Source organism: Aspergillus pseudonomiae, assembly GCF_009193645.1.
Source record: "Aspergillus pseudonomiae strain CBS 119388 unplaced genomic scaffold BDV37scaffold_18, whole genome shotgun sequence".
NCBI lineage: Eukaryota > Fungi > Ascomycota > Eurotiomycetes > Eurotiales > Aspergillaceae > Aspergillus > Aspergillus pseudonomiae.
Window position 1 is genome coordinate 298,064 of NW_022476010.1, and position 25,251 is coordinate 323,314.

Below are 25,251 nucleotides of genomic sequence, written 5' to 3' on the forward strand. Positions count from 1 at the left end.
TTGAATTGTGTCTTTAATAAGATGAAGCGCGCCGAGCGCGCCTAATGTGTAGCGGAAGGCTTCCAACACACAAATGCCGTTCAGCTCCTCGCGAGAAAAAAAGAAAAAGGAAAGAGAGGGACAATGCCGTCAGGTGTTCCTATATTTGAGATACCCGTTTCTATTGTACATTAACTAGACATGATTCATCATAGCGTGACGTTAGGGTAGAGGGTACTGGTCATTGGTGGAACAACTTGTCCAGTGCTATCAATACTATCAATATAGTTTAAATCTTGGATGCAAGATCCATGTCATTAATGGATGAATAGTAACAAGCATATTGCAATGATGAGCGATTTAAGCGGCCTTCATGTTGCTTTTCTCTCTCAAATTGCTGGAGATGCCGATGCTGTAAAACCAGAGAAGGATGGCCCGTGGGATGAACCGTAGCATCCAATCTAAGATCCTGGTAAACTTTATGCAGGATGTTTTCTTTTTCTCTTGGACTGATCATGGGGGTGCGATGCCTCGTTCTGATCATGCAACATGAGTCAGTGCTTCCTAACCCTATGAATATGCTGCACACATGCGGCAAGCACATACATTATTTTCCTCTTTCTTACGGCAAGATGATCGGTGCTGTGCACAGACACAATTCTATTTCTTTGACCTGTAGGTCTTCTAGCGGACAAGGCTACAAGATTTAATTAAGAAAGGAATGGCGTAAAGCCACGAGGGGCAAAGGGGCCCGCACGTAAAATCGATTGTGCCTGTCAGATTTTAGCGTCCCATATATCACACTATATTATTGATTTTCCCTACTTTTTTCTTGCTTCATCTCCCTGGACCTCGTTATTTCCGATAGCGCCCGTGAGTAATTTCCCTTCTCAGCAATGTGAGCCGACATCTTGACTAGCTCAATCACATCTGGCAGACTTCCCACATGGTCTTATGCAATTAAGAACCCCTCCGACTGCGCTTGATCCATCTGCCTGGCCGATCTGGACATGGTGACGGCGGTCGCGTGGGATGGGCCTCACGAGAAGCGAAGTCGGATGGAGACAAGCACCTGGAAGTGGATTTTATTAGTCAATGTGCGCGTCCAGCTGGAGCAACTAAGCCTCGTAGGCCGGCGATCACTATCTTATTGGGAGCAGCCCCACCAATAAAAGCGACTTTTATCTGATCCGAAACCTAACCCTGGTTATCTGATCAAACCTGAATCAACCCGAACGCTGCCGTCATTGGGCGACTGCCTTTCTGTCTAGAGAACTCTGGTCTCCATCGGGAAGCGCGTCTTGCGGCAATAATTTGAGTAGACCACCCATTGCCGTTCGTACACCGATGGGCAGATCGTATTATCGAGACTGGTTACGTAGAAAAGAGTTGCGACGCCCGGTCGTTTGTTCTGGTCGCCAGCCCTCTGTCCCGTCGCACATACCAGGAAACACAGTCAATCGCTCGAGTCCACATCGAGGTTTACAGCACTTATTTGGTACGCCATGCCGGGCCCGAATATTGTGCGAGGCCGGAACGACACACAGTTGGCCCAGAGTGTGGTCGGTGCGGACTTTCGAGACCTCAAGTACGAGGCCAGTGTGTCATCCGTGAATAACAGCCACAATCCCGATGCGATCAGTCTGGAAGCCCCACAGAAACAGCCCTTTCGAAGACCGTCCGAGGAGGTCACCCAAGGCGCACAACTGGGGATTCGAAAGGCCGAAGCAGCAGCACTGGCCTGGAGTAAGAAGACTGCCTATTTGACCTACGCTTTGTGAGTTGCATAACGGCTGTTGTTTTGCGTTTTGTCTCGCTTCTTGTCACTAATATTTGGCCGAGTCAAAGAGTCTGGCTCGGCTTCTTCATGCTAGCCCTACAGTCCGCCGTCAGTACCAATGTTATCCACAACGCATTCGCCCACTTCGAGGAAGCGCCCGCCGTGAGTACGTCCAGCATTGTGGCAAGCGTGGTCAGTGGGGTGGTTCGACTTCCTGCTGCAAAGCTCTTGAATATCTGGGGGCGCCCGGAAGGCCTGTCGCTGTTCCTCGCCGTTTACCTCCTGGGGTTGATCATTCTGGCCGCTTGCAACAACCCAAGCTCCTTTGCCGTCGGCTATGTTTTATATTGGGTTGGATACGATGCCATTTTCTTGATCCTCGATGTTTTCATGGCGGATACGTCTGGACTACGCAATCGAGCCTTTGCTTTCGGTTTCGCCAGTACACCTTTTATCTGCACGGCCTTCACTGGCCCCATCGCAGCCCAGTCCTTTGTCAATCACTCAACATGGCGCTGGGCTTATGGATGCTTTGCCATCGCGCAGGTGTTTGTTTTTCTTCCCCTGATTGCTGTGTTCAAGTTCTACCAGCGCAAAGCCGAGAAGATGTTCATCTTTGTGCGGGAGCCCAGCGGTCGCACATGGAAGCAGTCCGTCATCTTCTGGCTCAATGAATTCGATTGTATGCGTCCGCTGCCATGATTGACGGACTTCGCTAACAATGATTTCAACTAGTGGTCGGCACCCTCCTCCTTACCGCTGCCTTCCTGTTGGTCCTCCTTCCCTTCAGCCTGCAATCCTACGGCCGAGCCGAGTATAACAGTCCGACGTTTATCGTCATGCTCGTAGTCGGCATCCTCCTCTTTGTCGTGTTTGGCGCCTGGGAACGATACGGTACTGCAACGCCTTTCATCCAGTACGAACTGTTCAAGGACCGGAGCGTCCTCGGAGCCTGCATAGTGGCAGCCAGCCTATTCTTCAGCTACTATGCGTGGGAGCTCTACTTCTACAACTTCTGTATGGTAGTCTACGGGCTCAGCGTGAGTATGACGGGATATGTCGGGCAAATCTACAATGTCGGGTCGTGTTTCTGGTCAGCAGTGTTCGGGGTGGTGGTGTATGTCACGAAGCAGTTCAAATACAGCTGCCTGTGCTTTGGTCTGCCACTCGTCATGCTGGGTGCCGGCCTGATGATCCATTTCCGGTCGGCAGGTGGAAACATCGGATACATTGTGATGTGTCAGATCTTCATCGCCTTCGGTGGCGGAACCCTGGTCATCGGCCAAGACATGGCCGTCATGGCCGCCTCCGACCGCGAAGGCGTACCCATGATGCTGTCGATGATCGGCCTGTTCTCCAGCCTGGGTGGTGCGATCGGCAATGCGGCCTCAGCTGCTATCTTCTCCAACACGTTTCCGTCTGCCCTCCGGGATGCCCTCCCGGCCGAGAGCAAGTCCCAATACATGGATATTTATCTCGGGGGGTACCTCAAACAGCTCGAGTACCCCGTTGGCTCTGAGATTCGCGACGCCATCAACCAGGCCTATGGTGCCTACATGAAATATGGGTGTATCGCCGCGGTGGCGGTCATGGCCGTCGGGCTTCCGGCCATCGCCATGTGGAGGAACTACAGGGTTGACAAGAAGCAAAACAAGGGTGCTATGATGTGATGCGTCTCTTTATCTTTTTCTTTTCTGTTTGTAGTATTGCTTACGTTATACCCCTATACCCCTGTGCTTTTTATCGTTACATTCGGTTGACTCTGTCTTCACGTGTATGCCATGTGGGCTGATGGGAGGCTATTTGGTTATTATGAGTTCTTAACCCCTGTATTTAGACATCTGGGCCTATTTAGCAACATTCATCGCTTTTAACTGAACTTTGCCATGCATGGTTGCCTCTGTAGATCCAAGTGAGTTCACCGGGGTTCGTCCGAAGAGAAGTACCAAACCAGTGGAACCCGCCTCAGCGACAGTGGACATGCCCCTCCATGGCAGTGAAGTGAACTACCGAGTTGACAGGCCGGACAGTGACTGCTCCGGGCCCCAGTGTGTCCAAACTAGGGTATTTAAACGCGTCACTGGCGGCTTGGCGGGGGATACTGAATGGTGGAATCAGGCAGCAAAACCCACCGGGATGCATGGAGCCATCGGGGCACACACCAGGCGCCAGGCGACAGGCCGACAGATTCTGTCCGTGCAAAGAAAATAGCTCATGTGGAGTGTCCGCCCAAAACGTAGGGAGTATCCGAGTCCAGCAGTTGATCGTCTCGGCGATAAGATTGATAAACTTAGGGCGAAGTCGGACCCGTTCAACGTGCCTTTCCGCCGATGACATGCCACTTGCTGGGCTATTTTCGCCCGCTTAGTTGTGTTTTGTTCGGGGCTCTGGCGGGTTTTTGTTTTGTTGGTTTGATCCTGGCAATTGCAGCTCTGCTAATGACGACCGCGGCGTTTGTTCTAATAGACTATTCTTTCCGAGAGGTCGCGTGCGAATATCATGCATGAGGCTACCCTCCCTGTGCGCGCCAGAGCGCCGTCTGTGTCTACTGATGTACCTTGGTTTCTGAAATTGGATCATGAGAATGAGGTGGTTTACGAAGTAACAGATCGCCCGCTGTTGAAGAGCGGTACATTGACAGGCCTCGTGGAACAATTGACTCGCCATGACCGACTGGACCTTGTCTTCAACGAGACCTTCCTGATCACCTATCCGACCTTTGTATCCGCTTCAGACCTCTTCGATGCTCTCCTCCAACGATTCCACGTCAAGCCACCGGGTCAATTGACCGAATCCGAACTACAGTTGTGGACCCAGCACAAACAAAAGGCAATCCGGCTCCGGGTAGTCAATATCTTGAAGACATGGCTGGAACGGTTCTGGATGGAGCCACGCGAGGAATCAACGACGGATTTGCTCCGGAAGATGCACGCCCAGATCAAGAGCTCGGCGGACGTGATGGAGACACCCACCGCCTCTCAATTATTGAGTGCCATCGATCAGCGGATCCAGGGCCAGGAGATCACGAAACGCCTTGCTACGCCGCCGAACTCCAACATCCCCAAACCGATCACACCCAAGAATATGAAAAAGCTGAAGATACTTGACCTCGATGCCACCGAGCTCGCCCGCCAGCTAACAATCATTGAATTCAACCACCACGCCCGCATCAGGCCGAATGAATGCCTCAGCCAGAAATGGAAGAAGAGGAGGTCCAATAGCACCGAGCCGTCGACGGGGGTCAATGCCATGATTCTGCACTCGAATCGACTGGCTAATTACGTGGGTGAGCTTGTGTTGGCACAGGATGAGCTGAAAAAGAGGGTGTCCATGATCAAGTTGTTTGTGCAGGCTGCTGATGTAGGTTCTTCACGTGGTTATGTGTGTTGTGTATAATATCTGACTGGTTAGGTTTGTCGTTCGATTAATAATTATGCTACGTTGATGTCGATTGTGTCCGGTCTGGGGCAGTCCCCGGTCTTTCGACTCCGGCAAACTTGGGGTCTTGTCAACCCGCGCATTCGCAGCCTACTTGAGGAACTGCGGGATTTGATGTCGAGTGAGAAGAACTGGGTCAGGTATCGCGAAGCTTTGCGGCAGGCTAGTCCGCCCTGTGTTCCTTTCTTGGGTGTGTATTGCCTACCTACCTTCTCTCTCTCTCCCCCTCTTCCCTTCATTTTGTTCTCTTCTTCTCTCGTACTCTCCACTAACAAGAGTATAGGAATCTACCTCACAGACTTAACATTCATCGACGACGGCATCCCTGACCTCACCCAATCCGGCACGATCAACTTCGCCAAGCGCATCAAAGTAGCCGAAGTCCTGCAAAACATCCAACAATACCAAAACATGCCCTACAATCTGCAGCCCGTCCCGGAGATCCAGGACTTCCTGATCAGAAATCTGAGGGCCACAAAGGATGTCAGCGACATGTATGACCGGAGTCTTCAGTTAGAGCCGCGCATGGCGAACGAGGAGATTGTCGTGCGACGAGGCGCCCACACAGCGACAGGTAGCAATATGAGCTCGGTGATTATTGCGAGTATGGCTATGCGGTGAGACTGGTTTGTCTATATTCTGCGTGCTTCTTGGGCGGCTCTTCTTCAGGTTTGGTCTTTTGTGATACCTTGTTCCTGTTCGGTTTTCGTTCTTTTCCTATTTCTTGACGATGATGAAGTTACGATTCTCGTGATATCACGGCTTTATGGTAATGTATATACAAAAGCACATTCACTCTTTTGGTCCACGACATGGGATAAAAGCATAGACGGATACATATCTCACTCACTCACATAAACCTCAACTCCAACTCCAAACCTCACTCATTGCCCACAAGAACGCCCCTCTCCCTCTTAAACCGCTCAACAACAGGCACATAACTCCCAACTTCCACCTCCTCCAAGATCCCCGGGCCAGCCGGACACCAGCCCAACCTCTCCCTAGCTTTCCTCCCACTCGCCCGATTCCGAACCAGCACAAACTCCACCAGAAACCTCCCCCACCTCGCCTCGACCTCCTCCCTCGTCCGCGACACAACATCAACCCCCACAACCCTGCCAATCGCCCCCGCCAACGCGGAATAGGTTACATCCGTACAGGACACCCCATTAAACACCTCCCCAGGCCCAGCAAACCGTGCAACGAGAAAATAAAGCCGTGCGGCATCCTCCACATGCACACAGGAGAAACACCACCCCCCGTCGTCGATCATAGCGGCCTCCCCGTCCCGCACCGCAAGACGGATCAGGTCCGCCGCGAACCCGTGGTCTGTTTGCCGGCCGTAGACGTACTGCGGGAGCCGGAGCACACTTATCCGGACTCCCTTGGGGGCCCACGCGAGCGCGCGTTCCTCGGCCAGGTGGCGGGGTAGGGGCGTGTACGGTGGTGGGGGGGCTGTTTCGTCTGTTTCTCCACCCGAGGGATCGGGGAGGACGCAGAGCGTGCCGCCGGTTGTGACAAGGGGTTTGTTTGTGTTTTGGAGGGCGCTGGCGAGTGCGTCTACCGCGGTGATGTCGAGCGCTAGTAGGTCGGTGTAGGGCTTGCTCCAGTCGTGGCTGAAGGCGAGGTGGAACACCACGTCTGCGCGTCTCGCTTCTTCGGCTAGGATGGTCGTGTCGCTTAGCGTGCCTCGTACTGGGGTTGCGCCCAGACGGCGCAGGAGGGTGTCGCCTGCCTCGCTGCGGGAGAGAGCGCGCACGCTGTGTCCTGCTGCGAGGGCGAATTCGGTCACTACGCGGCCTATGTAGCCTGTTGCGCCTGTTATGAAGATGTTCTGGGGCGGAGGGTGAGTGGTGTTAGGGGGCATTTTGGGGGTTGGTTGGTTAGGTGGTGTCACACTGGTGCGTTTGCGTAGGGTTTGTTTTGTGTTTGAATAGACGCGATTGAGGTTCTTTCATGTGAGTTAGGGCGGTAGATGGCTGTATATGTGGTCGTTGAATAGGATTTCCATCGGAGTAAGAGTATCTCCATTCACCATTATGCTCCCGGATCAGATTCTAAGGGAGATTGAAATTCACTTCTCTTTACAGTTGTATCATGTGGTCTGTAAATTTCTCACTGTGAATTGACATTGTGGATCCAGGGTTGCATTGGTGATGCTTGGCTGCATGTATATATTGTTGTTAAAGAGGGGATGAAGAGAGTTTGAGTTCGAGGTAGCATGCTGTCACCTATTATAAGGGAAAAACAGAAACAATTTATTATTCCCTCTTCTATCAGTGAATTCTTTTATGGATAGGGCTATATCTGCTCATAAGACATTATCTAGAGCCAAGATGGAAGCTTGAGCTGGACAATATATGGAGCTAGCCATAACAGGCTAGTGTATCTTCCACGACGGATACTTATGCCGGCGGCATAAATGACTAAGCGAATTAATGCACGGTGAAGTAGAGCTGCCCTAACTGGGAATTTCATGTTCGTGTGAGATGGAATGGCATTTGCTCTTTCAGTCATATATGATGTACCCTGTCGAACGAACGTCAAGATATTAAGTCTTGGGATCTATAAGGCATAGAAAGGGCGAGTGACGATCGTATATTGACCCCTCCGGTGGGGCTATACTACCCTTCACTGCCTGTACGGTGAAATCGCCGTGGAGACCGTACTGTCCAACAGCTTTGGAGCAGTCATGGTCTTATATGACATGTGGACTGGTAGCTAGAGTTACTAGACTTATCTGTTATGTCACCCTTAAAGAACGAGTAACCACTACTAACTGTAACCCATTTGGTTGGACACAGAGCAGATGTGGGTGTAGACACAGAAACACATGATGTATAGTACAAGTACTCTCGAGCTCCTGCGAATATTACGCTACCAACTTGCCTCTGAAATGTATACTAACATTGATCAACTTTAAACCATTAGTTGTACAACTGCATGCGCATAGCGCCTCATCGACCAATAACAATGAGAGAACCCCACACCGGCGCTTAACCACGTCAACACCAAACAAGCAAACACACACCATAATTCGAGCTTCTCTGTAGCCATCTATCTCATGTATCGTACTGATTCCCCATAAATCTGACATCCCATACCGACCCAACTCAACTGAACTCTCCCCATGGCCCCCCTCCGCTCCACATACGCTGGAGTGACACTCGACGCCGAGAAAACCCTCCTTTGCAAATGTGGCTATCCAATGAAGAGGTACACTGTCAGGGACGCGAAGAGCCCATACTGCGGAGAGCAATGTATATCTTCCGCCTTTTCCCATCTGACCAAATCAATCTTAAAGACTGATAATGTCTAGATCTGGCTTGTAGAAGACATTCCAATGACGAAGAACACTGCAAGAGCTGGATATGGTTCGACGAGACGCCCCAGGTAGAACAGCTCGTTCCTCGTCTTGCTGTTCCGCAGACGCCGAAGAAACAGACCGATATACGGGAGTTTGGGCAGCTGACGCCGCCGAAATCGTCGTGTCTGAAGAGGAAGCGGGTCAATGTGGATCCTGGGAGGTTGGACGAGCTCCCGGGCGATGAGATAGAGGATAGTGGTACGTTGACCTTATTCATTATGTATTAAGAACGGGGGAAGGTGACAGTAATGTGTCGGTAGACCTTTCGGAAGGGACTCTAGATTCGCCGTCTCGGAGTAGGCAAAGGATGCTCGGAAAAGATGAATCGACGCCGGTAGCTCGTTCGCTGTTCGTACGGCAGGAGGGAATGGGTACTGTGCGACATCAACCTCTTCAAAGACTAGGTACTTCGCCTCATCGGGTCGGGGATTCAAGTACACCACAAAATCCCAGACTTCTTAGCTCTGGGTTGTTTACTCCGGGTTCCGGCCGTGGCCATAGAAAGCGGTGGATCGGTATGGACGCACCAGCAACACCAACTAAACAAAACCATATTTTTGCATCTCCAGCTTGTGTGCTGGACCATGATACCAATGATTCAGATTCGTATGGCTGGGATGAAGAGCTTGTTGCTGCTATGTTAGACAAATCGGACCAGGTACAGCCATCGACATAAGATTGGTGACAGGCAGGTGAGATGCATCTAGTTCAAGGTCACAAATCAGCATTTCCGAGATCGAATTTGGAAATAATATTTCATACACAACGAAAGGTGAAATGCCACAAGTAGTATGAACGTGCATTCCTCGATGAGTAATAGACAACGTTTCCCCTCAAAGGAACCTGACCTTGGCTCACTCCACTCCATCATTAGTGGCCCATTCTGAAGTTTAATGCAGGTTGCGGGTACTTGACCATAATTTGATTCGTTCTCGAATATTCGTACTGTAGTCTCTTTTTGTACATCGCTTCTGTCGGTCGACCTGCACTATAGGACAGTGCACTAGGCTGCCTATCGCATGTTAGGCGATTGCTAATGGGTGATGGGTATGTGGAGGAGAAGAGTGGAAAGTGATATCAACTTGGTGACGCAGGTGTGATGCGCTGCCTAAGAGAGACCCAGACTTCGTTGCCACGCAGCCGTGTGTGGCTTTCGATATTATAATTTTACTTTGACCCAGGTAATCTTGCTTGGGATGCTCTTCCTGGTTTGGGTCCTGCATGGCGTGAGCACGTATCTGTTGATTGACATGTGCATCTCGCCATTATAGGACTCAATGAAGGCGCTGTGAGGGCGTCCTTATCTCGTAATAGTAGATCCATACCGTTGAGTAGAATCCTTCAGTATTGCCATGACGAGTGTTCTGTAGGCGAGAAGCTTATACCATGTGACTTAAAGCTACCAACGGTGCTGCGTTTGTCTTTCGGCCCGCCTACGATTCTGTCTTGCTAAATCCTTTCACATCTATCACAATGCCTCACAACGGAGACTGCCCCCGGACTGAAAGGACCGTTGATTCAACGGTCCTGCTCGATTTGGACCTCTTCAGGGTCTCAGCAGATAATGCAACCCGTGTCGAGAAGATTGCCCTGGCATACCATCGAGCCCGCGCGATAGCAAAGCTTTATGGTACGTTTCCTTGCCTTTGGTCTTCACTGCCGATTAACCTCGTGCACAGACTTTACAACGGGGGATATACAGTGCCTGACCGAGAAGTTCTGGCACTTCCACCAGGACATGATCCATACATTAGATTCGGCCGCGTTCAGTCTGTTGGCGATACAGTACAATCTCTGTGTGGGGACCCTGGCTCCCTTCCTCGAACATCGACCGGACCTTAAGGCTATTGTTGAGCCATTACTCTCCTTCGACATTTCGTAGGCGCCATCCGACGCGCTGACCTCCGTAACTCACTGACAGGTAACAGAGGACAGTTCCTACTTGCAGAGGTCGGACATGGTCTGGATGCACATGCTATTGAGACGGTGGCTACTTTGCTTCCAGGTGGTACCTTCGACCTTCATACTCCGAATCCGGACGCAGCCAAGTAAGAGATCCTTTGCCCTGCTATCGATGACCAGTGACGGACCGTTTAGATTTATGCCCGCAACAACCCCTATAGAAGGCTTTCCCCGAATCGGGATTGTCATCGCCAGAGTATCGGTCGCGGATGAAGATCGTGGTGTCAAACCATTTCTAGTCTGGCTCAATGATGGCCATGAAATGTCTACAGGCATATACGCGAAGTAAGCCCCCACAGCCCATCCAGTATACACTATCTAACCATGAATATCCAACTCCAGAGTCCTCCCAGGACGAGCAGGATCCAAAACCCTCGACCATTGTATCACATCCTTCGAACACGTCCGGCTCCCGCACACAGCTCTTCTCGGAACTCTCGATGCACCCGCAGACCGACGAAAGAGCTTTCAATCCACTATCCACCGCGTGTACATCGGCACATTGGCTCTGTCCACGGTTCTCATATCGGCGTTGAAAAGCTCCGTTTTCGTAGCAGGAAAATACAGCTTCCGTCGACATATCTGGGGGCCTACTAATGAGCCCCGACCGATTATATTCTTCCGGCCACAACATCGTCCGATTCTTCATACTTTAGCTCAGATCGCTGTCTACGATCCCTATGCAGCGGAAAGTATCCAGAATTACATGGACACGAAAATCCCATACGTCGTCCGGCAAGGTGTTGCAACCGCTTTCAAAGCCGTCCTCCATCGCGCGACACAGGAAAGCCTATGTTATCTCGGCGAGCGCTGCGGTGCGCACGGTCTGTTCGCGTATAACAACATCATCGATAACCAGATTGAAGCTCATGGGAACTCGATCGCCGAGGGAGATACCCTGGCTCTTTGTATAAGTAAATATATCCTGAGGAACCGGCCGGGTCAATAGCTAACCTAACGTTTTGTACAGGGCTGGCCTCCGAGTTAATCCTAGGACGATATCGCATGCCCCCACCCCGTTATCCATCCTGTCTTCTGGCCATATTCGAGATCGGTCTATTTCGGCATGCTCGGGATATCATAGACTCACTCGAAGAGGTTCAGAGAACAGGGGAATTCAATAGGCGCATACTCCCCCGATGCCAGACGCTGGTGGAGGCTGTTGGTCACCGGATGGCATACGAGGCGGGCCTGGATTCCGGCGTGGTGCCAGAATTACTCGACCTCTATGAGGCTGGGGTCATGCTGCAGCATTCTGGGTGGTTCGTGGAGAACCTGGGATTAGATATGGAAACGCAGTTCAATATGGAGATGCAAGCGATGAACGGGGTGCTGCCTCGGCTTGAGCACTTGTTGGAGGCCACTGGCGCGGAGCCGTATTGTACAGCACCCATTGTGTCCAACGAGGCCTGGGCGGAGTTTGTTAACGGCCTCGAAGTATATAAGGGTAATGCCCGGATGGATATCTGTGAGTATGATGAGGACGTCGGTGATACTGTTAGTATATTTGGATTCCTCAGGGAGAGTGGCTAGGTGGGTATTTTGGATTGAATTTGTGTCACTGCGGATGAAAAAGCTCTGTATCATAACGAAGTCTTCAAGCTCAACCATTGTTTCTCAGACTGGTCTATGAATGCGTGTCTTTCAGCTTCTTCTCTTCTTCCTCATATCCCATGAGTGCCATGGGTATTTACAAGCAGGACTTCTGTTGGTACATTTATCTGTACACCTTCATCAGTCTTGCAGCAAAACAAATTGGCCTCTTCTTGGATAAAATGTTATCTGAGCAATACCACAGTTACAAGTCTGACTCCACAATTTATTACAAATATAACCTCTAGTCTTCCATATGAAGAATCCAAATTCCAGGAGCCAACGGTAGATTCCTAACAGCATGCGATATGGCGATCATAGGAATCCATTCGGGTCCTCTACATAAGTACTCCAGATAGCAATACAGACCCCCTAAATTCAATCATGACTTTAAAGACGCTTACAGATAATTCTTGCTTCCCTTTAACCGCTAGATGGGTACCTGTCACTATCTAGGTGCGCTCAACCCCACGAGAATACCTTTTCCCACATCCCGATCTTATATTACCGTAACGCAAAGTCCAAGCAACCAATAAGTGACTTCACACCCGCTGATCCTATTTGGCGAAGCATCCAGCCACCAAGTCTATACCACTAGATGTCTTTATTTATTCAGACCAAAAAAAAAAATAAAATAAAATAATTAAAGAAAAGTGGACATGCCACGCTCTATGGTATTCTTCTCGCACCCTTTATCTGCCAACAACCCTGGCATGGTTGGGCACCCTTGCTTTCCTCCCAGGGCGGGGTAAATATACCCTGTAGGTATTGCGGCATTATGTCCTAGAATGTGCTCACTGCTAGAGGGAAAACCTGGTCAGATATTTGTTCCTGTATTTCTTTCCTTTAGCACCTTCTTTAGTTCTTTGACGCGTTCTCTCTACTTTGTCGATCAGCCTTCCAACCACTTTTTTAATCCCCTGTTGAAGATGGTGGCATGTCCAAGGCCCCATGAGTATGCAAGGTAAATCTTTCTCGCCCAAATCGTACAGGTAGCTGAAGTGGATAAGAATATTCAGGGAGCACCCAATCCAGGTCATTGTAGGAAGTGGTAAGAGGTCCTACTTTGTGCACCCTGGAGCCTTGTCATGGTGCAACACGTCAGCGTTGAATGCTCGAGTTAGTGGCCCATGGAAGGAGAATGGGGCCGGCGGGCCCTTCGACTGGACTGATTTTGATGAACAAACAATCGAATGTGTTTTAAGCTACCTTTATACACAAGACTATTGTGTACCCGACTCAGCGTCTGATCAGCATGGCATATATTTGAATACTGATGATACCAAAGGTAGGCAAGGCAAAGTTGCAAGGGAGGTGGTCCGCTAATTTAATCCACAGTCAACACCAGCGTCGAGCCCATATCTGTCGTTGCAGAACCCCCGCCCTTTAATACTGGATCTGCAGATATACCAACGCTCGATAGGCCTTTAACTCCCTTGAGCCGGTGCCTCCGAGTTGGTTTACCGGCAGAGACTTCCCAGACTGCTGCGGGCGGTATTACGAAAAGAAAACTTCAAAACTCAGAACATAACCCTGCCGTCGATATCCTGCTCCATGCGAAAGTGTATTGTTTTGCACATCGTTTTCTCATCCCCGACCTTGAGAGCTTTGCGTTGCAACGCCTAACACAAGTTCTCTTGATCGTCGATACGCAGAAATACTCACTATTTCCGTACCTAGCAGATGCTATCCGCCTCGTCTACGACTCAACACCTAGCGCACAGCTACAGGATAATCCAGCTCGAAAACTGTTATCTCAATATGTTGCACTGAAGTATACTGAACTGGCAACTGAAAAGCTCACGAAGCTTTTAGAGGAAGGGGGAGAATTTCCGACGGATTTGTCGCACAAACTAGTCAGGCGAATTACGGCGAGCGAAACTGGGGCCCAATCTTTGGAGGAGCAGATTGATGGGCTTCAAATTAAGGTCGATGAGTTGGAGGCTAGCTATCAGGAAAAAGAAAGTCAATTGCAAAAAGCTAGAGACGAGCTTGTGGAGTGGGAGAGCTGGGATCGTGTAATTCCTGAAAAGTATAAGAAAGCAAAAAGGAGGTTGGGACACAATACACTACCCTGGGATGTTTAGATGCGAAAGAGTGGTGTCGCTGAGACTGCTTATTCGGATAAGGTGATTTAGGAAGATTAATATTTGCAGCAGATTGCACCGGGCATAGTCCAACCATCTAGAGAATTTCAGGGCGGAAATGCTGCACAAGTGATCAGGTAAAGTCGTTCCAGCAGTGACTGTGCATTTCATGCTCTATTCTCTAAGTTTCCCCCCACTTGTCTCTATCAGTAAAGTGTCGTGGGACGATAGTCCGAGTCACTTCTCTCTACAATATATTCTCTGTTGCAAATTATATGTCTGAACCGTAAGTGATCCATGGGTCAAAGACAACTAAACTAGTAAGTGCTCGAGACCGCCCGACAAACTCTCGCCAAAGCTGTGATGCGACATTCCCCATTGTCACCGGATTCAGATGGAAATAATTATTCCTCTTCTCTACTCCAACAGATCTTCAAAACTATATCCCTCATGCTGATGTATAATGTATTACTGTGACATAGAGTAACTTCTCCCTCAATGTGTTCTGCATCAATGAGTGGTAATGAAACACCTTTTTCTCGAGCCTTTATAGCTTCTTCGTAGTTGAGCCACTCAATGGAGTATTTAAAGCTTGCAAAATCTGCGATGCACTCAACTTGCATCTCCAAAGAGCCTGCACAGTAAAACTCTGATGTTTCTTTGGGACCGATGGAATCTAGCTTTTTTGAGCCTTGAAGCAATGCTACATCACTCCTAGACCCGGCTTTTTGCTGCTCTGGACAGAGATACCGCGAACGAGATGAAGTAGAATCCGAGTCGCTGACTTCTGGCTTCACAAATTTATCCGTACTTTGAGTATCACAATGGCTTAAATTCAGTGGAACGGTCGCCCGCCCGTGCTTTGCCAGACCAGGTTGTGCTATTTGGTTTAATTTCGACGGCGTGATGTTTACTGTTGTCCCAGACACACCGAGTGTGAAGAGGGTACTTTCATTAGGGCATGGATAGAGGGTTTTCCGGCCAGTCGACAGAAGCGCAGTGCGGCTCTCTCTCAATATATCCTCTAGTGATTGGCAAAATCGTTGCTCCAGTTCTCTCAGCTGTGGTACCCGAGGTAGCCGCCATCCAGGATATAGCCGTCCATGGGACCGGGGTGTATACATCTTCTTGTATACCTGGATGAACAAGTTGCAAAGAAAGCAAGCATCTTTGCTCGAGCAGATCACTCGCGGAAGTGATGCTGGCGATCGCAGTTCGCAATATGTGATTATTTGAACCTCGGCATGGATCTTCGCCTCTTTTATACTCTTTTTAATTTGACGGGAGAACTGGTCAGTAGCCCTTTGTTCACCCAAGTCCAGAGCGCGGCATATTTCTTTAAAAATCTGCGGCTGTTTGCCCTTGGGACTTCCCTCTACAACTTTGGACAACAAGTCTGGTGTGTATCCGTCAAGTGAAGGCGTACTAAATGCGTCCTGCGATAGGTGAACAGGTACCGTCCTCATTTTTCGAGCCAATGGAAACGTTTTCGCAGTCCGATACAAGAATCTTGCGGCATTTCGATATTGAGAGACTTTACCGACGATATTCAGAAAACTTTCTCTTGCACTGGGACTCATATCGCGATTCGGTATAAGGTGGACTATTACCGGAAGCTGCTCGACCTGGTATATTTGATAAATGCCATGCACAAGATCTACTAACCGCGGGGTGACCTGATATCGAGACCACGAGTCGACAAGTTTTCTAGCTTCCTTGACTTTGGATGCCAATAGTTCCATGCTTATTAGGAGACTTCTATCTTCCAGTTTACGCCGATCAATCCTCGCAAAGGCCATCGCTGCTTCGTCAAGAGTATCCTTGATTGATCGTTTCAGCGGTTTCCTTCCTGTAGGGCTTAGTCGCAGGCGGGAGAGGATGCGACATGAACACATTGAGACGACCATGGAAAGAATCCGGTCTTTAATATTAAGTGACTCATCTGATTCTGGTATTGTCAGCGTCTGAAAGAGACAATGATTGGTCACTTACCACTAGAAATTCTCGCAAGAACTTTGAAAATACCCTCAAACCCTTGTTGGACACGATGAATCACATCGTCTCCATCATGGGCTTTAGCCTTGTTAACAGCCAGGATCACGTTCAAGGCAAATGAGTCCAAGTCTTCCTCAATACACACGGCGGGAATGTGTTCAGCATCATCCTTGATATGCGCAAGGAATGCCAGCGTCCCGGCTAGCTTACGCTCTCGGCCAAAAGATAAGGAGTATGGCTCGTTATCGGGTGGTGCAAGGCCAACTTTGTTGGATATTGGTGGAACGGGGATACTATGAAATAAAGACAACGTGGCTATGTTTTCAGCGCAAACTATGGCTGGATCAGAAGTTTGAGGCATCGAGCCAGGAAATTTGAATTCTCGTTGAATGTCCGAAAAAGTACTCGCGGTCTACGGTTTTGATCCGACAATTCTTGACCTACCTGATGAAGACGTAGATAAATGTACCTCTTTCCCCCTACCCCACCTGAATCGTCGTGTTACCACAAGAGTGTCTCTCTCCCTTCTTACCCCACTCAGGAATATTGATAATTTACTGATTATTGACCTGTTATTATTGGCCCGTGTAAATAGTAAGGCAATGGCTAAGGGCCTGGGGGGGTATCGCTTGATAGGTTGTGTGCAATATTTGCTAAAAACCCAAGCAAGGCTTAGAAACCAGGCACCCTAAGAATATCGACAAAAAATACGATACGGCATGAGGCCACACCATCTACGCCATATCAATATCTGATGAGAAAGGCCATCTCTTTCTTTGTTCTTTCTGTCCTTGCACCATCCATTTATTTGTGGGTCCCGCCTTTTGCGTGGTAGTCAGACTAAAGCTTCCGATTGGCCTTGGCAATTGGCGCTGCTGATCGTGTTGATAAAATCCATTGTGAACCAATGAGATTACCATGCATTAGAATCTTTTCTGGTGCTGTATAAAGCGCCGAGGAGCATTGTGAAAGATATTGGTTCTGATGGCAACAGATTCCTTCGTGGTCACGACATAACGAACTGAAAATGTCTCCATTAGAAATGAATCGCTTACGACATATTGGCTGGTATGATTAACGCTGTTCTACACACTAGTCTGTTGCAAGTCACCCTTACTTGCTGTGTTGTCTCGCTATTGGATTTCCTCGGACTAACAGAGAGATTATTGTCTCATGCACATTCCAGCCCCGCCTTCGCCTCTGTCTCTGTGCCCGCTGCTGCGCCCATTTTTCCGACTTGCATTCCCAATCGCTCCTCTTGTTGTAATATTATCACTATTGCCATTATTATTATTACGTCGCCTTCTCTGCTCCGCCGCTACAGTATTGTACCGTCAAGTCTTCCTCGAAAGCATCAAAGTTATCACGCCGTAACCAGCTGGAGATTTGCTTATGGACACGGAGCAACAGGTATAGTTCCTGTTGAACATGCCGAGGCAGGCTATTATCTGGAACTTTGAGCAAGATCTCGTGCTGTATCCCACATCGTAGTCGCTCAAAGAGACTGCGAAACACCGTGATAGCTTTGTCTCTGTGTCGGGTATCGCTCCACATAGGACCTTTGACGGTAAAAATTGGCTGACCGCTTGCTCCGTGCTGCACGGTAGGCGCTTGAAAAAGTCCCTTGATGAGTCGATTGCATTCCATCACAGTGTACAGATATTGTTCAATCTGGCTGATACCTCTCGGAAGCTCCAGCAGTACGGAATCGGGACCGCCGGCCAAGTTCAATATCCCCGTTGATGTTTGGAGAAAGCTTACAAGGCCGTGCAAAAACGGGTACGCAGATCCTTTGTATTCGCACGTTTCTGCTTCGCCCTCGGCATGTACTGTTACACGCCTACAGTTGACAAGTCTGCTCAACAGCACACACACATTGCTCAGTTTGACTTGACAGTTGTGGAAGAGAGCCATCGGCAAATAGGGATCTCGTTCTCTGTAGGCCAGGATCCCCCGTAGCTCGACCCAAAACAGCTGATGAAGGTCTTGACTCCATCCAGGCACTGTTAGCGCACGAGGCTCACAGTATGCCTTTCCTTCCTCGAGGAGCGTTGCTATGGCTTGGAGCACACGCCACTCTTCACATTCCAGCAAGAATGCCATTACCGGGAACAAGTGGTAGGAGTAAACGTGTGAGGGTTAACTGTCAGGATTTACTTTGTTAAGGAACGTCTCAGGCCCATTGAGACGGTCCTTTGTCAGGCTGAGGTCCAAGTCATATCTCGTGCGCCCTAAACATGCAGTACAACATAAAACGTCGCCATTTCCTGCCACCCCACCTACTCCTTCAGTCTCACCAAGCACCGTCACCAGTGTATATTTTCACAACTGAATATTGATCTAAACCACTGTTCATCATGGCCGTACCGGATGACAACCGTCATTTGGTATATGACTTGACCGTGCAGTGTGAAGATCTCTTTGATCAAGTGGTCAGAAATGCAGCACTTCAGCCAGTTCTCCTGGAATTCCAAACACGGTTCAGAGCGTGGACTGTCGGTCTGAAGGTATTCGCCCGGCCAAACCAATGCCTTGACTGGCGGTTAAGACAGAGGCCTGATATCCGTGATGTCATTGTCCAAACGTTGACAATTCTCCAAAGGGATCTAGTAAATCGTAAGTATTGCGTCTATAGCTCGAGAAGGGAAGATAATGAATGCTAACATAAGTATCAGTCGGACAATCAGATACCGTTGACAGGAATGCCACGCGTCCCACAGAGGCCGAACCCACCGAGAACCAGTTCAGAACCAAGTCTATAGATACTGCAGCTTTAAAGGCAGTCAATGGATCACTCGACGAGCTTTATCGGCTGGAAGCTGGGATACGAGATTCCACCTTTGGACGTCTCACTCCCCGATTCCCAACATTTGTTGGCGATCCACATTTAGAGAGCTTCATGGGGCTGGCCTTGCTATGCATTCGAACCTTGTATCCAAATGCTCATCAACATCTCCAACGCCACCTGAGCGAGTCTATGACGGAGCGATATGCTGCCATGAAAAACACTAAGCCTCGCCAGCAGGCATTCCAGACTCTGCGCGACAAGAACTCGTCCCCTATGCTGACGATTGACGATGAGCAGCAATGCAGCAAAGCGAGGCCTCCACCAATACAAGATGAGATAGAGGGACATCGTTCAATATCAAATGAAGACGGAGAACAGAGGGCTCTACAGCGTGGAGTGAAGGCTATTTCCCTATCCGACCTATCGTCCACGAATACTGGTCAACTTAAAACGATGCTTTCAGGTTCATTAAGCCACAGTCAGCCAGATCAAGCTTGGTCCATCCATCTTAGACTAACCGAATATCCTTCCCCACCCGAAAGGGATGGCACTAACATCGTTGCCTGTGACTGGTGTTCAGAGCCTCTGGATGAGAAAACCCTGGATGGAAGAAATTGGCAGTAAGATATATCCCAACCAAATGCTCCATGCGCCCAACTCTTAACCAATATTAGGAATCATGTGGACCGTGACCTGAAACCATACTTGTGCATATTCGAGGAGTGTTACGAAGGATACCCGTCTTTCGCGACTTTTAATGACTGGCAGGATCATATGATTAGCCATAGCCGGCGCTGGCATCGAGAGATATATAAAAAGCCGTCGTGGATTTGCGCTGTATGCGACTGTCACAATGATGTCTTCAGTAGCTCAGAGGCCTTCTCGAGTCATACCAAGGAACTTCATTGCCTAGAGTTCACGGCTGCTCAACTCGAGAGCCTATCGTGGCTAAGTGAGACATCACTCCCACGGCCCTGTGACGTATGTCTCCTATGCGGCTACAGAGTGGTAGAAAATAGCTCCCAAACGCAGCGAATAAAACCTTTTCTGCATCATTGTGCAAAGCGTACTCGGGAGCCGTCAACGGGAACAAGTAACAAAAGCGCTAGGATAACTTATGACAGCCATCATACCATGCCGCATTGCTCTATCGACATCTCCTCTAGCAGCTCTAGTGGAGATGAAGATTCCGAGCATTTGACAGTCCCAGCCCACACAGAGGTAGGCGACATGGTTGCCCGACATGTCGCCGCTCATTTCCAGGCACTGATGCTCCTGACAATCCGCCTGGCCTCCATACAGGTTGAAGATGAGGATATGCCTGGCGAAATAAGGAGCGACGTTTGCGATATTGACGGTAGTGAAAGATCGATCAGTGGCCGTTTGAGTGTGGAGATGTCAGGTGTGAGTACAGCGCACTCGATGGATGGAGACGCATGTACAGATAGTGGGCCTTCAAGAGAAGGTGCGACTACGCCATGACATATAGTCTAAGGTTTATATATAAGTGATGGTACCACCGAGGTCCTAAAGGTACGTACCATAGTCCAGTCCTTTGTCCCATTTGGAGCCTGGTTGCTGAACCAGTGGTCTCTCGCAGCTTCTTGTGCATTGTGCTGTAGTGTCTATCCCAAGGATCTTCGTCGTTGAATACATGTTTAGTGATAGACTTATATTAGTTGCAGTCGGTCCGAATGCAGGAGCTTCAGGTACCTAGTGGTCTATTTGTACCCTTGTTCCTAGCTCCTCCGGTAGCCTAGACATACGGCGTATTAGACTCTAGGAATATGGAGTTGTAAGCAAACCTGTAAGTAGCTAAAGGACTAAGACATATATGCCCATTTGGTCGGTTGGATGGCAAATGAATTGGGAAGGGGCAACCCTGGACAGAAGATATGAGTTTGAGAAAGAAGGCACGTCGTTCAGCCAGTCCAGATGAGTTCAATCAATACTACACAGCACAAACAGCAACAACAACAACTACTACTACTGCTACTACAGCCAATATCACTACTAATTTACTCTATCATCTTTATATTTATTCAAGATCTTACAGTTTCGAACAGTCAGACCGTACATCCCAATCGACATACCATCCAGATTCTCTGCCCCACGTATACTGTGAGGACAGGGAACTGCTCTCAAGAAACAGGAGCTTGAACAGCGAGGGATTCGAAATCGAGTTCAGACCTGCGCTCGTTATAGTAGCCATGGAGCCCGGCCGCAACACTGGTGAGGCTAGAACACCAACACTCGCTGAGCGTGCACGAAAAACTGTCACCCGCACTCGAGGCTTTGTCCACGATTCTAGACAGAATGTTGCCAGCGGTGCTCGAACTGTTGGCCACAATATTCGGATGGCAGTTGGGCGTGCGGCTGAGCGCATGGTCGACAACCTGCATGTGCTCTTCCCTGGACTTATCCGTCACCCGGTAGGAAGCTATCTAAAGAGGGCTTACGGCGAGTTTACAGTACTTGAATTAAGGGATGGGGTGCCATACCGAAACATCACAGCCCAATCAGAGTCGCGCAAAATTGTCACTTCTTTCCTGCGGTCCCTGAGGCTCTCCTATCGTTTCATACCAGATGTCCAGGGAGAACCTTGGTATCTAGATGTAGCGGATAACATAAATCGTCTCGTAGCTGAAGCAGGTGAGTCGACTATCTTTGGTGTAAACTACGTCCCTAGCTAATAGAAAGTGCTGCAGGACAAATACCCTATCCAGGCGGCGACAGGTTCCAACCCACCTTAGACCTTTGGCTGAGTAGGATCCCATTCTTAGTCAATATAGTCCAGCGGGAAGCAGGAAGAAAGATCATAGATTCCCTGGGTTTTCCAGATGCAGAGCCACTTCTAACGATGGTCCTTCCGGAGGCCAATCAAACGATCCAGGCAGACGTCACCGTGGGGGACACGCGATATCGACTCCAGTGCCAGGTTGACTATGTGCTGTGGTACGGGTTCAAGGCCGACGCCGACATGCTCTTAATCATCATCACGCCAAAGGCCATGGATGAAGTCCGATTCGCGGCGCCACTTGCAGCTATGTGTATGCTGATTACCCAGCCTATGTCCATTTACTTTTCATTCCTGGCTAACGGCAACAGCGTTGGTTTATCATCTTCGGAAAGCCGCTGGTCGGAATGCGGAAATCTACGGCCTTTATACAGATGCCCGGGACTTTTATTTCTACCATATCGATAATCGGGGACGGGTAGGCATACCCCAGTGCTTTACGCTTGGGTCACACGGCTGACTTGTCATTCCCTCAAGTACTCAACACAACCCTATGTCGGGGGAGATAGACGTCTTTTTTATGCCTGCCGGATGCTGGTGAAAATATTCGGCCAAGGATATGCATTGGCTAGAGCCATGAAATTGACTCCAGGGTTCGCCCGGATGACAGAACTCCAAGTGGAACGAACTGACGACACTGTCTACGACCCCATACACCAGATCATGGTAGATCTGCGCATGCCCCACCCCCACCCAGACGTCGCAGGGTAGCACATTGCTACTGGCCGTCTTTATAGCGCTGATTCGGCCTTATATGTTTTTTTTTAAACTGGTTTGAGAATTGTCGGGAAGGCCGAACGTTGGGATGATATGGATGAACGCTAGGATCGACTGAATTGGACGCAGCATTGTTCCTTTCGAGGTAAAGACTAGCAATAAGCACAACTGACCTCTCAAGTCCCTTTCCTACCCGTATCGTAGCCTTCTTATTGTTTGACTAGCGGTATCCCGCGCTCTCCCTGTCGTATAAATCGCAATATACCTACATCAGGTCCTAGTCAACTTCAATATGTATGTCAAGTCCGCAGTCGTATGTTGTAGCCCACGCGTATGGAGCGCAGCACTCCGGTAACGCATGGACTATGCGAGAAGAGTGCGGATATCTCGTCCGCCTTCCTACCAAGAGAACTTTCTACTGTTTTTGAGAATCATAGTTCATGGCAAGGCGGAGCTAGGTTACTGCTCAATAGGCATTTAATATGTGATGGGATATACTCACCCGCCCTTATCCCCAGGAAACGCCAAGCAGTCTTATACCTGGACCTCACTAGTGGTGGAGCCAAGTCGAGGCTAAGGTACACTTACAAACTTTGGACTTTTACCCATTGAATTGAAGTACTGGGGTCTTGGTATTCGAGCATAGCCACGATCTATATTAATAAACTTGTGAGGATTACTCATATTTGTTAGTGTATACCTTTGCAGGAGCAATAACGAGTCAAATGTCACTGGATTATCTCATGGTAAAGATTAAGGATACTGGTTTGGGCTACGAATACCCGAAACATCACCTTCTTTCCATTATATTGGGCTGAATGTACACAATTGAGACGATAGAAAGGGCCATACGAAGTACAGCAGTCAACCTTGAACATATGTACACCGCACGTACCCCCTCCTCATTGTGTTAATCCAACTCTGCGGCCCACAGACCCTTTAACCAGAGCAGTATCCAACCTTGCTCGGCTCGCAATCACCCTCACAGCCATCGTACAGAACACAGGGATGATCAGCATCAGTGCAGACATTGACCAGGGTAGCAGTATCTCCAAAGCTCTGGTTGATACCAACAACCTCACCACCATCGCGGGCAGTGGTTCCCTCAACATAGACGTTCCGCTTGCACTGGCTGGAGCAGTTTCCGCAAGACCGGTACACCTTGCCGTAGTCTTCAGCGTAGAAGTTGATAATCTATGATCGTTAGTCTTGGTTTCAATCGAGTATGGTAAGGATAAGGGCATCTTACGTTCACAGTACCGCAGCCATTGTGCTGTACAACCTTGTCATCGGCGTGGTATGCTCCACCGCCGATAATCCAGGTCTGGTCTCCTTCCTTGTCGTTTTTCTAGGGATATTGTTAGCGGCAAGCTGGAGTACAGGGTCGGCCGGGAACATACGATGCTGATGGCATCTTCGCAGACATCCTCGAACCAGACAAATTCAAGGGTACAAGCGCCATCGCAGTGAACACCCTCGGCTTGGTCGGCACCAATGATGACGTTCTTCAGGGTAGCGCCGGAGTGGAGGTAGAAAACTGCGTCTTTCCAGTCTCCCTCTGTTTGGCCGCCGCAGGCACCGGACCCACGGTCGTACTTGGCCCAGCCGGCGTCGAAGACCTCGCCTGCTGCGATCTCAATCACCGCGCTGTTGGAGTAATGGGCCGTGGGCGTGGGAACACCGCCCTCGTAGCCCAAACAGGCCAAAGCCACGGGGAGGAACGCAGGAAGAAGGGCAATGCGAGACAACATGGCTAACCACACCTGATTGCTCTCTGGAGTTTGAGTCTCTGAGAGGATTGGAAAAGCTCGTGCAAAGAATCACGAGCTTTATATAACCTATCGGCCACTCTCGAACCCTAATCCCATACTGGCAATTCGCCGGCGGCGAAAGGGTAAGCATGATAGAGAGCCACTTAGCAAACGTCCATGTCTCAACCTGAAGCTAACCGGTCCAGTATCAAGAGCGAGTGCAAATGCGTTCCTCCAATCATGGCGATACATCCATAACGCCAGCCATATCCAAGTCGCGGAAACCCGCAATCTCCGGAATGCAGACTAACCCTGCCCAGCTTCTTGGCGGCGGAGCACGACCGCTTCCAGTCCTCCACTTTCTGCACGAATTGCATTGCCGAAGCTCGGTACTCCCGGACTTGAACCAGCGCTAGACGATAGTTTGTGGCTGTGTAGAGCCCCGATGCATTGTGACTGGTACTTGCATGATCGACTCTGTAGCCGAGTGGGATTTGTTCCTGGAATATCTCCACTAATGGGGTCTATAGGATGGACGTTATTGCTGGTGTTTATATGTTCAGTAATCTTGTTTACTTTGTCGCTGGCCCGGATGAGATCCATAGTGGTGAAGATTCGTCCAGTTGTACCCTCCATACCCCCGTGCACGAATCGAGATAAACTTGACTTCAGAGTATTGAGTGACCATGCTATACCCACACCTTAACGCACCTATAGCAATTTAGAATCCTAAGATTGTACTGAGCCAATGGGTGCGATAGTTGTATCACTTAGAGTGAAGTAACTCCACCAACCATGACTGCCAAGTACGAAGGTGTAGCACGGTCTAGACCGGATGTGAAGACCGTTGAAGTCCTGATCATTTCAGTCTGGAAGATTTGGTCTCAGGCCAATTCTCAGTATCTTTTGACCCCTTAGCACCGTCTCCTTCCTTGGTATTCTGTATTCCTTGAGCAATTTTAACCCAGCGATAGTAACCCCTTACCATGCTTTGACG

General features: G+C 49.4%; 12 protein-coding genes across 12 annotated transcripts; 8 read left to right on the forward strand and 4 right to left on the reverse strand.

The window, feature by feature from the left end:
• Positions 1 to 1,484: 1,484 nt before the first annotated feature.
• Positions 1,485 to 3,429, forward strand: BDV37DRAFT_270128 (major facilitator superfamily domain-containing protein; the record flags this gene model as incomplete). The annotated part of the gene is made up of 3 exons (XM_032084496.1): positions 1,485 to 1,756; positions 1,828 to 2,441; positions 2,495 to 3,429. The coding sequence occupies 3 exons, from the start codon at positions 1,485 to 1,487 to the stop codon at positions 3,427 to 3,429; spliced, it is 1,821 nt and encodes a 606-aa protein (XP_031943545.1).
• A 209-nt stretch (positions 3,430 to 3,638) lies between these two features.
• BDV37DRAFT_243469 (Ras-GEF domain-containing protein) lies at positions 3,639 to 6,535 on the forward strand. The gene is made up of 3 exons (XM_032081442.1): positions 3,639 to 5,119; positions 5,171 to 5,387; positions 5,481 to 6,535. The coding sequence occupies exons 1-3, from the start codon at positions 4,259 to 4,261 to the stop codon at positions 5,816 to 5,818; spliced, it is 1,416 nt and encodes a 471-aa protein (XP_031943546.1). The 5' UTR covers positions 3,639 to 4,258; the 3' UTR covers positions 5,819 to 6,535.
• Positions 5,758 to 7,064, reverse strand: nscE (NAD-dependent epimerase nscE; the record flags this gene model as incomplete). Its single annotated transcript, XM_032089182.1, has 1 exon — positions 5,758 to 7,064. One exon carries the CDS (start codon positions 7,062 to 7,064, stop codon positions 6,078 to 6,080), a length of 987 nt encoding a protein of 328 aa, XP_031943547.1. The 3' UTR covers positions 5,758 to 6,077.
• A 1,197-nt stretch (positions 7,065 to 8,261) lies between these two features.
• On the forward strand, positions 8,262 to 9,348 carry BDV37DRAFT_243470 (uncharacterized protein). The gene is made up of 3 exons (XM_032081443.1): positions 8,262 to 8,457; positions 8,517 to 8,762; positions 8,825 to 9,348. Exons 1-3 carry the CDS (start codon positions 8,328 to 8,330, stop codon positions 9,238 to 9,240), a joined length of 792 nt encoding a protein of 263 aa, XP_031943548.1. The 5' UTR covers positions 8,262 to 8,327; the 3' UTR covers positions 9,241 to 9,348.
• Positions 9,349 to 10,037: 689 nt separating this feature from the next.
• On the forward strand, positions 10,038 to 12,059 carry BDV37DRAFT_270131 (uncharacterized protein; the record flags this gene model as incomplete). Its single annotated transcript, XM_032084497.1, has 5 exons — positions 10,038 to 10,194; positions 10,244 to 10,442; positions 10,493 to 10,612; positions 10,869 to 11,341; positions 11,611 to 12,059. The coding sequence occupies 5 exons, from the start codon at positions 10,038 to 10,040 to the stop codon at positions 12,057 to 12,059; spliced, it is 1,398 nt and encodes a 465-aa protein (XP_031943549.1).
• A 989-nt stretch (positions 12,060 to 13,048) lies between these two features.
• Positions 13,049 to 14,206, forward strand: BDV37DRAFT_270132 (uncharacterized protein; the record flags this gene model as incomplete). The annotated part of the gene is made up of 3 exons (XM_032084498.1): positions 13,049 to 13,083; positions 13,130 to 13,407; positions 13,458 to 14,206. 3 exons carry the CDS (start codon positions 13,049 to 13,051, stop codon positions 14,204 to 14,206), a joined length of 1,062 nt encoding a protein of 353 aa, XP_031943550.1.
• Positions 14,207 to 14,610: 404 nt separating this feature from the next.
• On the reverse strand, positions 14,611 to 16,562 carry BDV37DRAFT_270133 (nucleic acid/nucleotide deaminase domain-containing protein; the record flags this gene model as incomplete). The annotated part of the gene is made up of 3 exons (XM_032084499.1): positions 14,611 to 14,997; positions 15,052 to 16,148; positions 16,199 to 16,562. 3 exons carry the CDS (start codon positions 16,560 to 16,562, stop codon positions 14,611 to 14,613), a joined length of 1,848 nt encoding a protein of 615 aa, XP_031943551.1.
• A 932-nt stretch (positions 16,563 to 17,494) lies between these two features.
• On the reverse strand, positions 17,495 to 18,304 carry BDV37DRAFT_281143 (uncharacterized protein; the record flags this gene model as incomplete). The annotated part of the gene is made up of 1 exon (XM_032086755.1): positions 17,495 to 18,304. One exon carries the CDS (start codon positions 18,302 to 18,304, stop codon positions 17,495 to 17,497), a length of 810 nt encoding a protein of 269 aa, XP_031943552.1.
• A 254-nt stretch (positions 18,305 to 18,558) lies between these two features.
• BDV37DRAFT_281144 (uncharacterized protein) lies at positions 18,559 to 19,613 on the forward strand (the record flags this gene model as incomplete). The annotated part of the gene is made up of 2 exons (XM_032086756.1): positions 18,559 to 18,817; positions 18,877 to 19,613. 2 exons carry the CDS (start codon positions 18,559 to 18,561, stop codon positions 19,611 to 19,613), a joined length of 996 nt encoding a protein of 331 aa, XP_031943553.1.
• A 510-nt stretch (positions 19,614 to 20,123) lies between these two features.
• Positions 20,124 to 20,471, forward strand: BDV37DRAFT_281145 (uncharacterized protein; the record flags this gene model as incomplete). Its single annotated transcript, XM_032086757.1, has 1 exon — positions 20,124 to 20,471. One exon carries the CDS (start codon positions 20,124 to 20,126, stop codon positions 20,469 to 20,471), a length of 348 nt encoding a protein of 115 aa, XP_031943554.1.
• Positions 20,472 to 21,199: 728 nt separating this feature from the next.
• On the forward strand, positions 21,200 to 22,497 carry BDV37DRAFT_281146 (uncharacterized protein; the record flags this gene model as incomplete). Its single annotated transcript, XM_032086758.1, has 4 exons — positions 21,200 to 21,641; positions 21,698 to 22,039; positions 22,098 to 22,204; positions 22,264 to 22,497. The coding sequence occupies 4 exons, from the start codon at positions 21,200 to 21,202 to the stop codon at positions 22,495 to 22,497; spliced, it is 1,125 nt and encodes a 374-aa protein (XP_031943555.1).
• A 945-nt stretch (positions 22,498 to 23,442) lies between these two features.
• Positions 23,443 to 24,254, reverse strand: BDV37DRAFT_270134 (pectate lyase; the record flags this gene model as incomplete). The annotated part of the gene is made up of 3 exons (XM_032084500.1): positions 23,443 to 23,697; positions 23,753 to 23,851; positions 23,904 to 24,254. The coding sequence occupies 3 exons, from the start codon at positions 24,252 to 24,254 to the stop codon at positions 23,443 to 23,445; spliced, it is 705 nt and encodes a 234-aa protein (XP_031943556.1).
• Positions 24,255 to 25,251: the final 997 nt, after the last annotated feature.

Bases quoted from the DNA above. Each gene is read 5' to 3' on its own strand.
- BDV37DRAFT_243470 (XM_032081443.1), top strand. From the start codon at position 8,328: ATGGCCCCCCTCCGCTCCACATACGCTGGAGTGACACTCGACGCCGAG. The intron at 8,458-8,516 runs GTATATCTTCCG...GATAATGTCTAG, and splicing joins CCCATACTGCGGAGAGCAAT to ATCTGGCTTGTAGAAGACAT. The intron at 8,763-8,824 runs GTACGTTGACCT...ATGTGTCGGTAG, and splicing joins CGATGAGATAGAGGATAGTG to ACCTTTCGGAAGGGACTCTA.
- BDV37DRAFT_243469 (XM_032081442.1), top strand. From the start codon at position 4,259: ATGCATGAGGCTACCCTCCCTGTGCGCGCCAGAGCGCCGTCTGTGTCT. The intron at 5,120-5,170 runs GTAGGTTCTTCA...CTGACTGGTTAG, and splicing joins TGTTTGTGCAGGCTGCTGAT to GTTTGTCGTTCGATTAATAA. The intron at 5,388-5,480 runs GTGTGTATTGCC...ACAAGAGTATAG, and splicing joins GCCCTGTGTTCCTTTCTTGG to GAATCTACCTCACAGACTTA.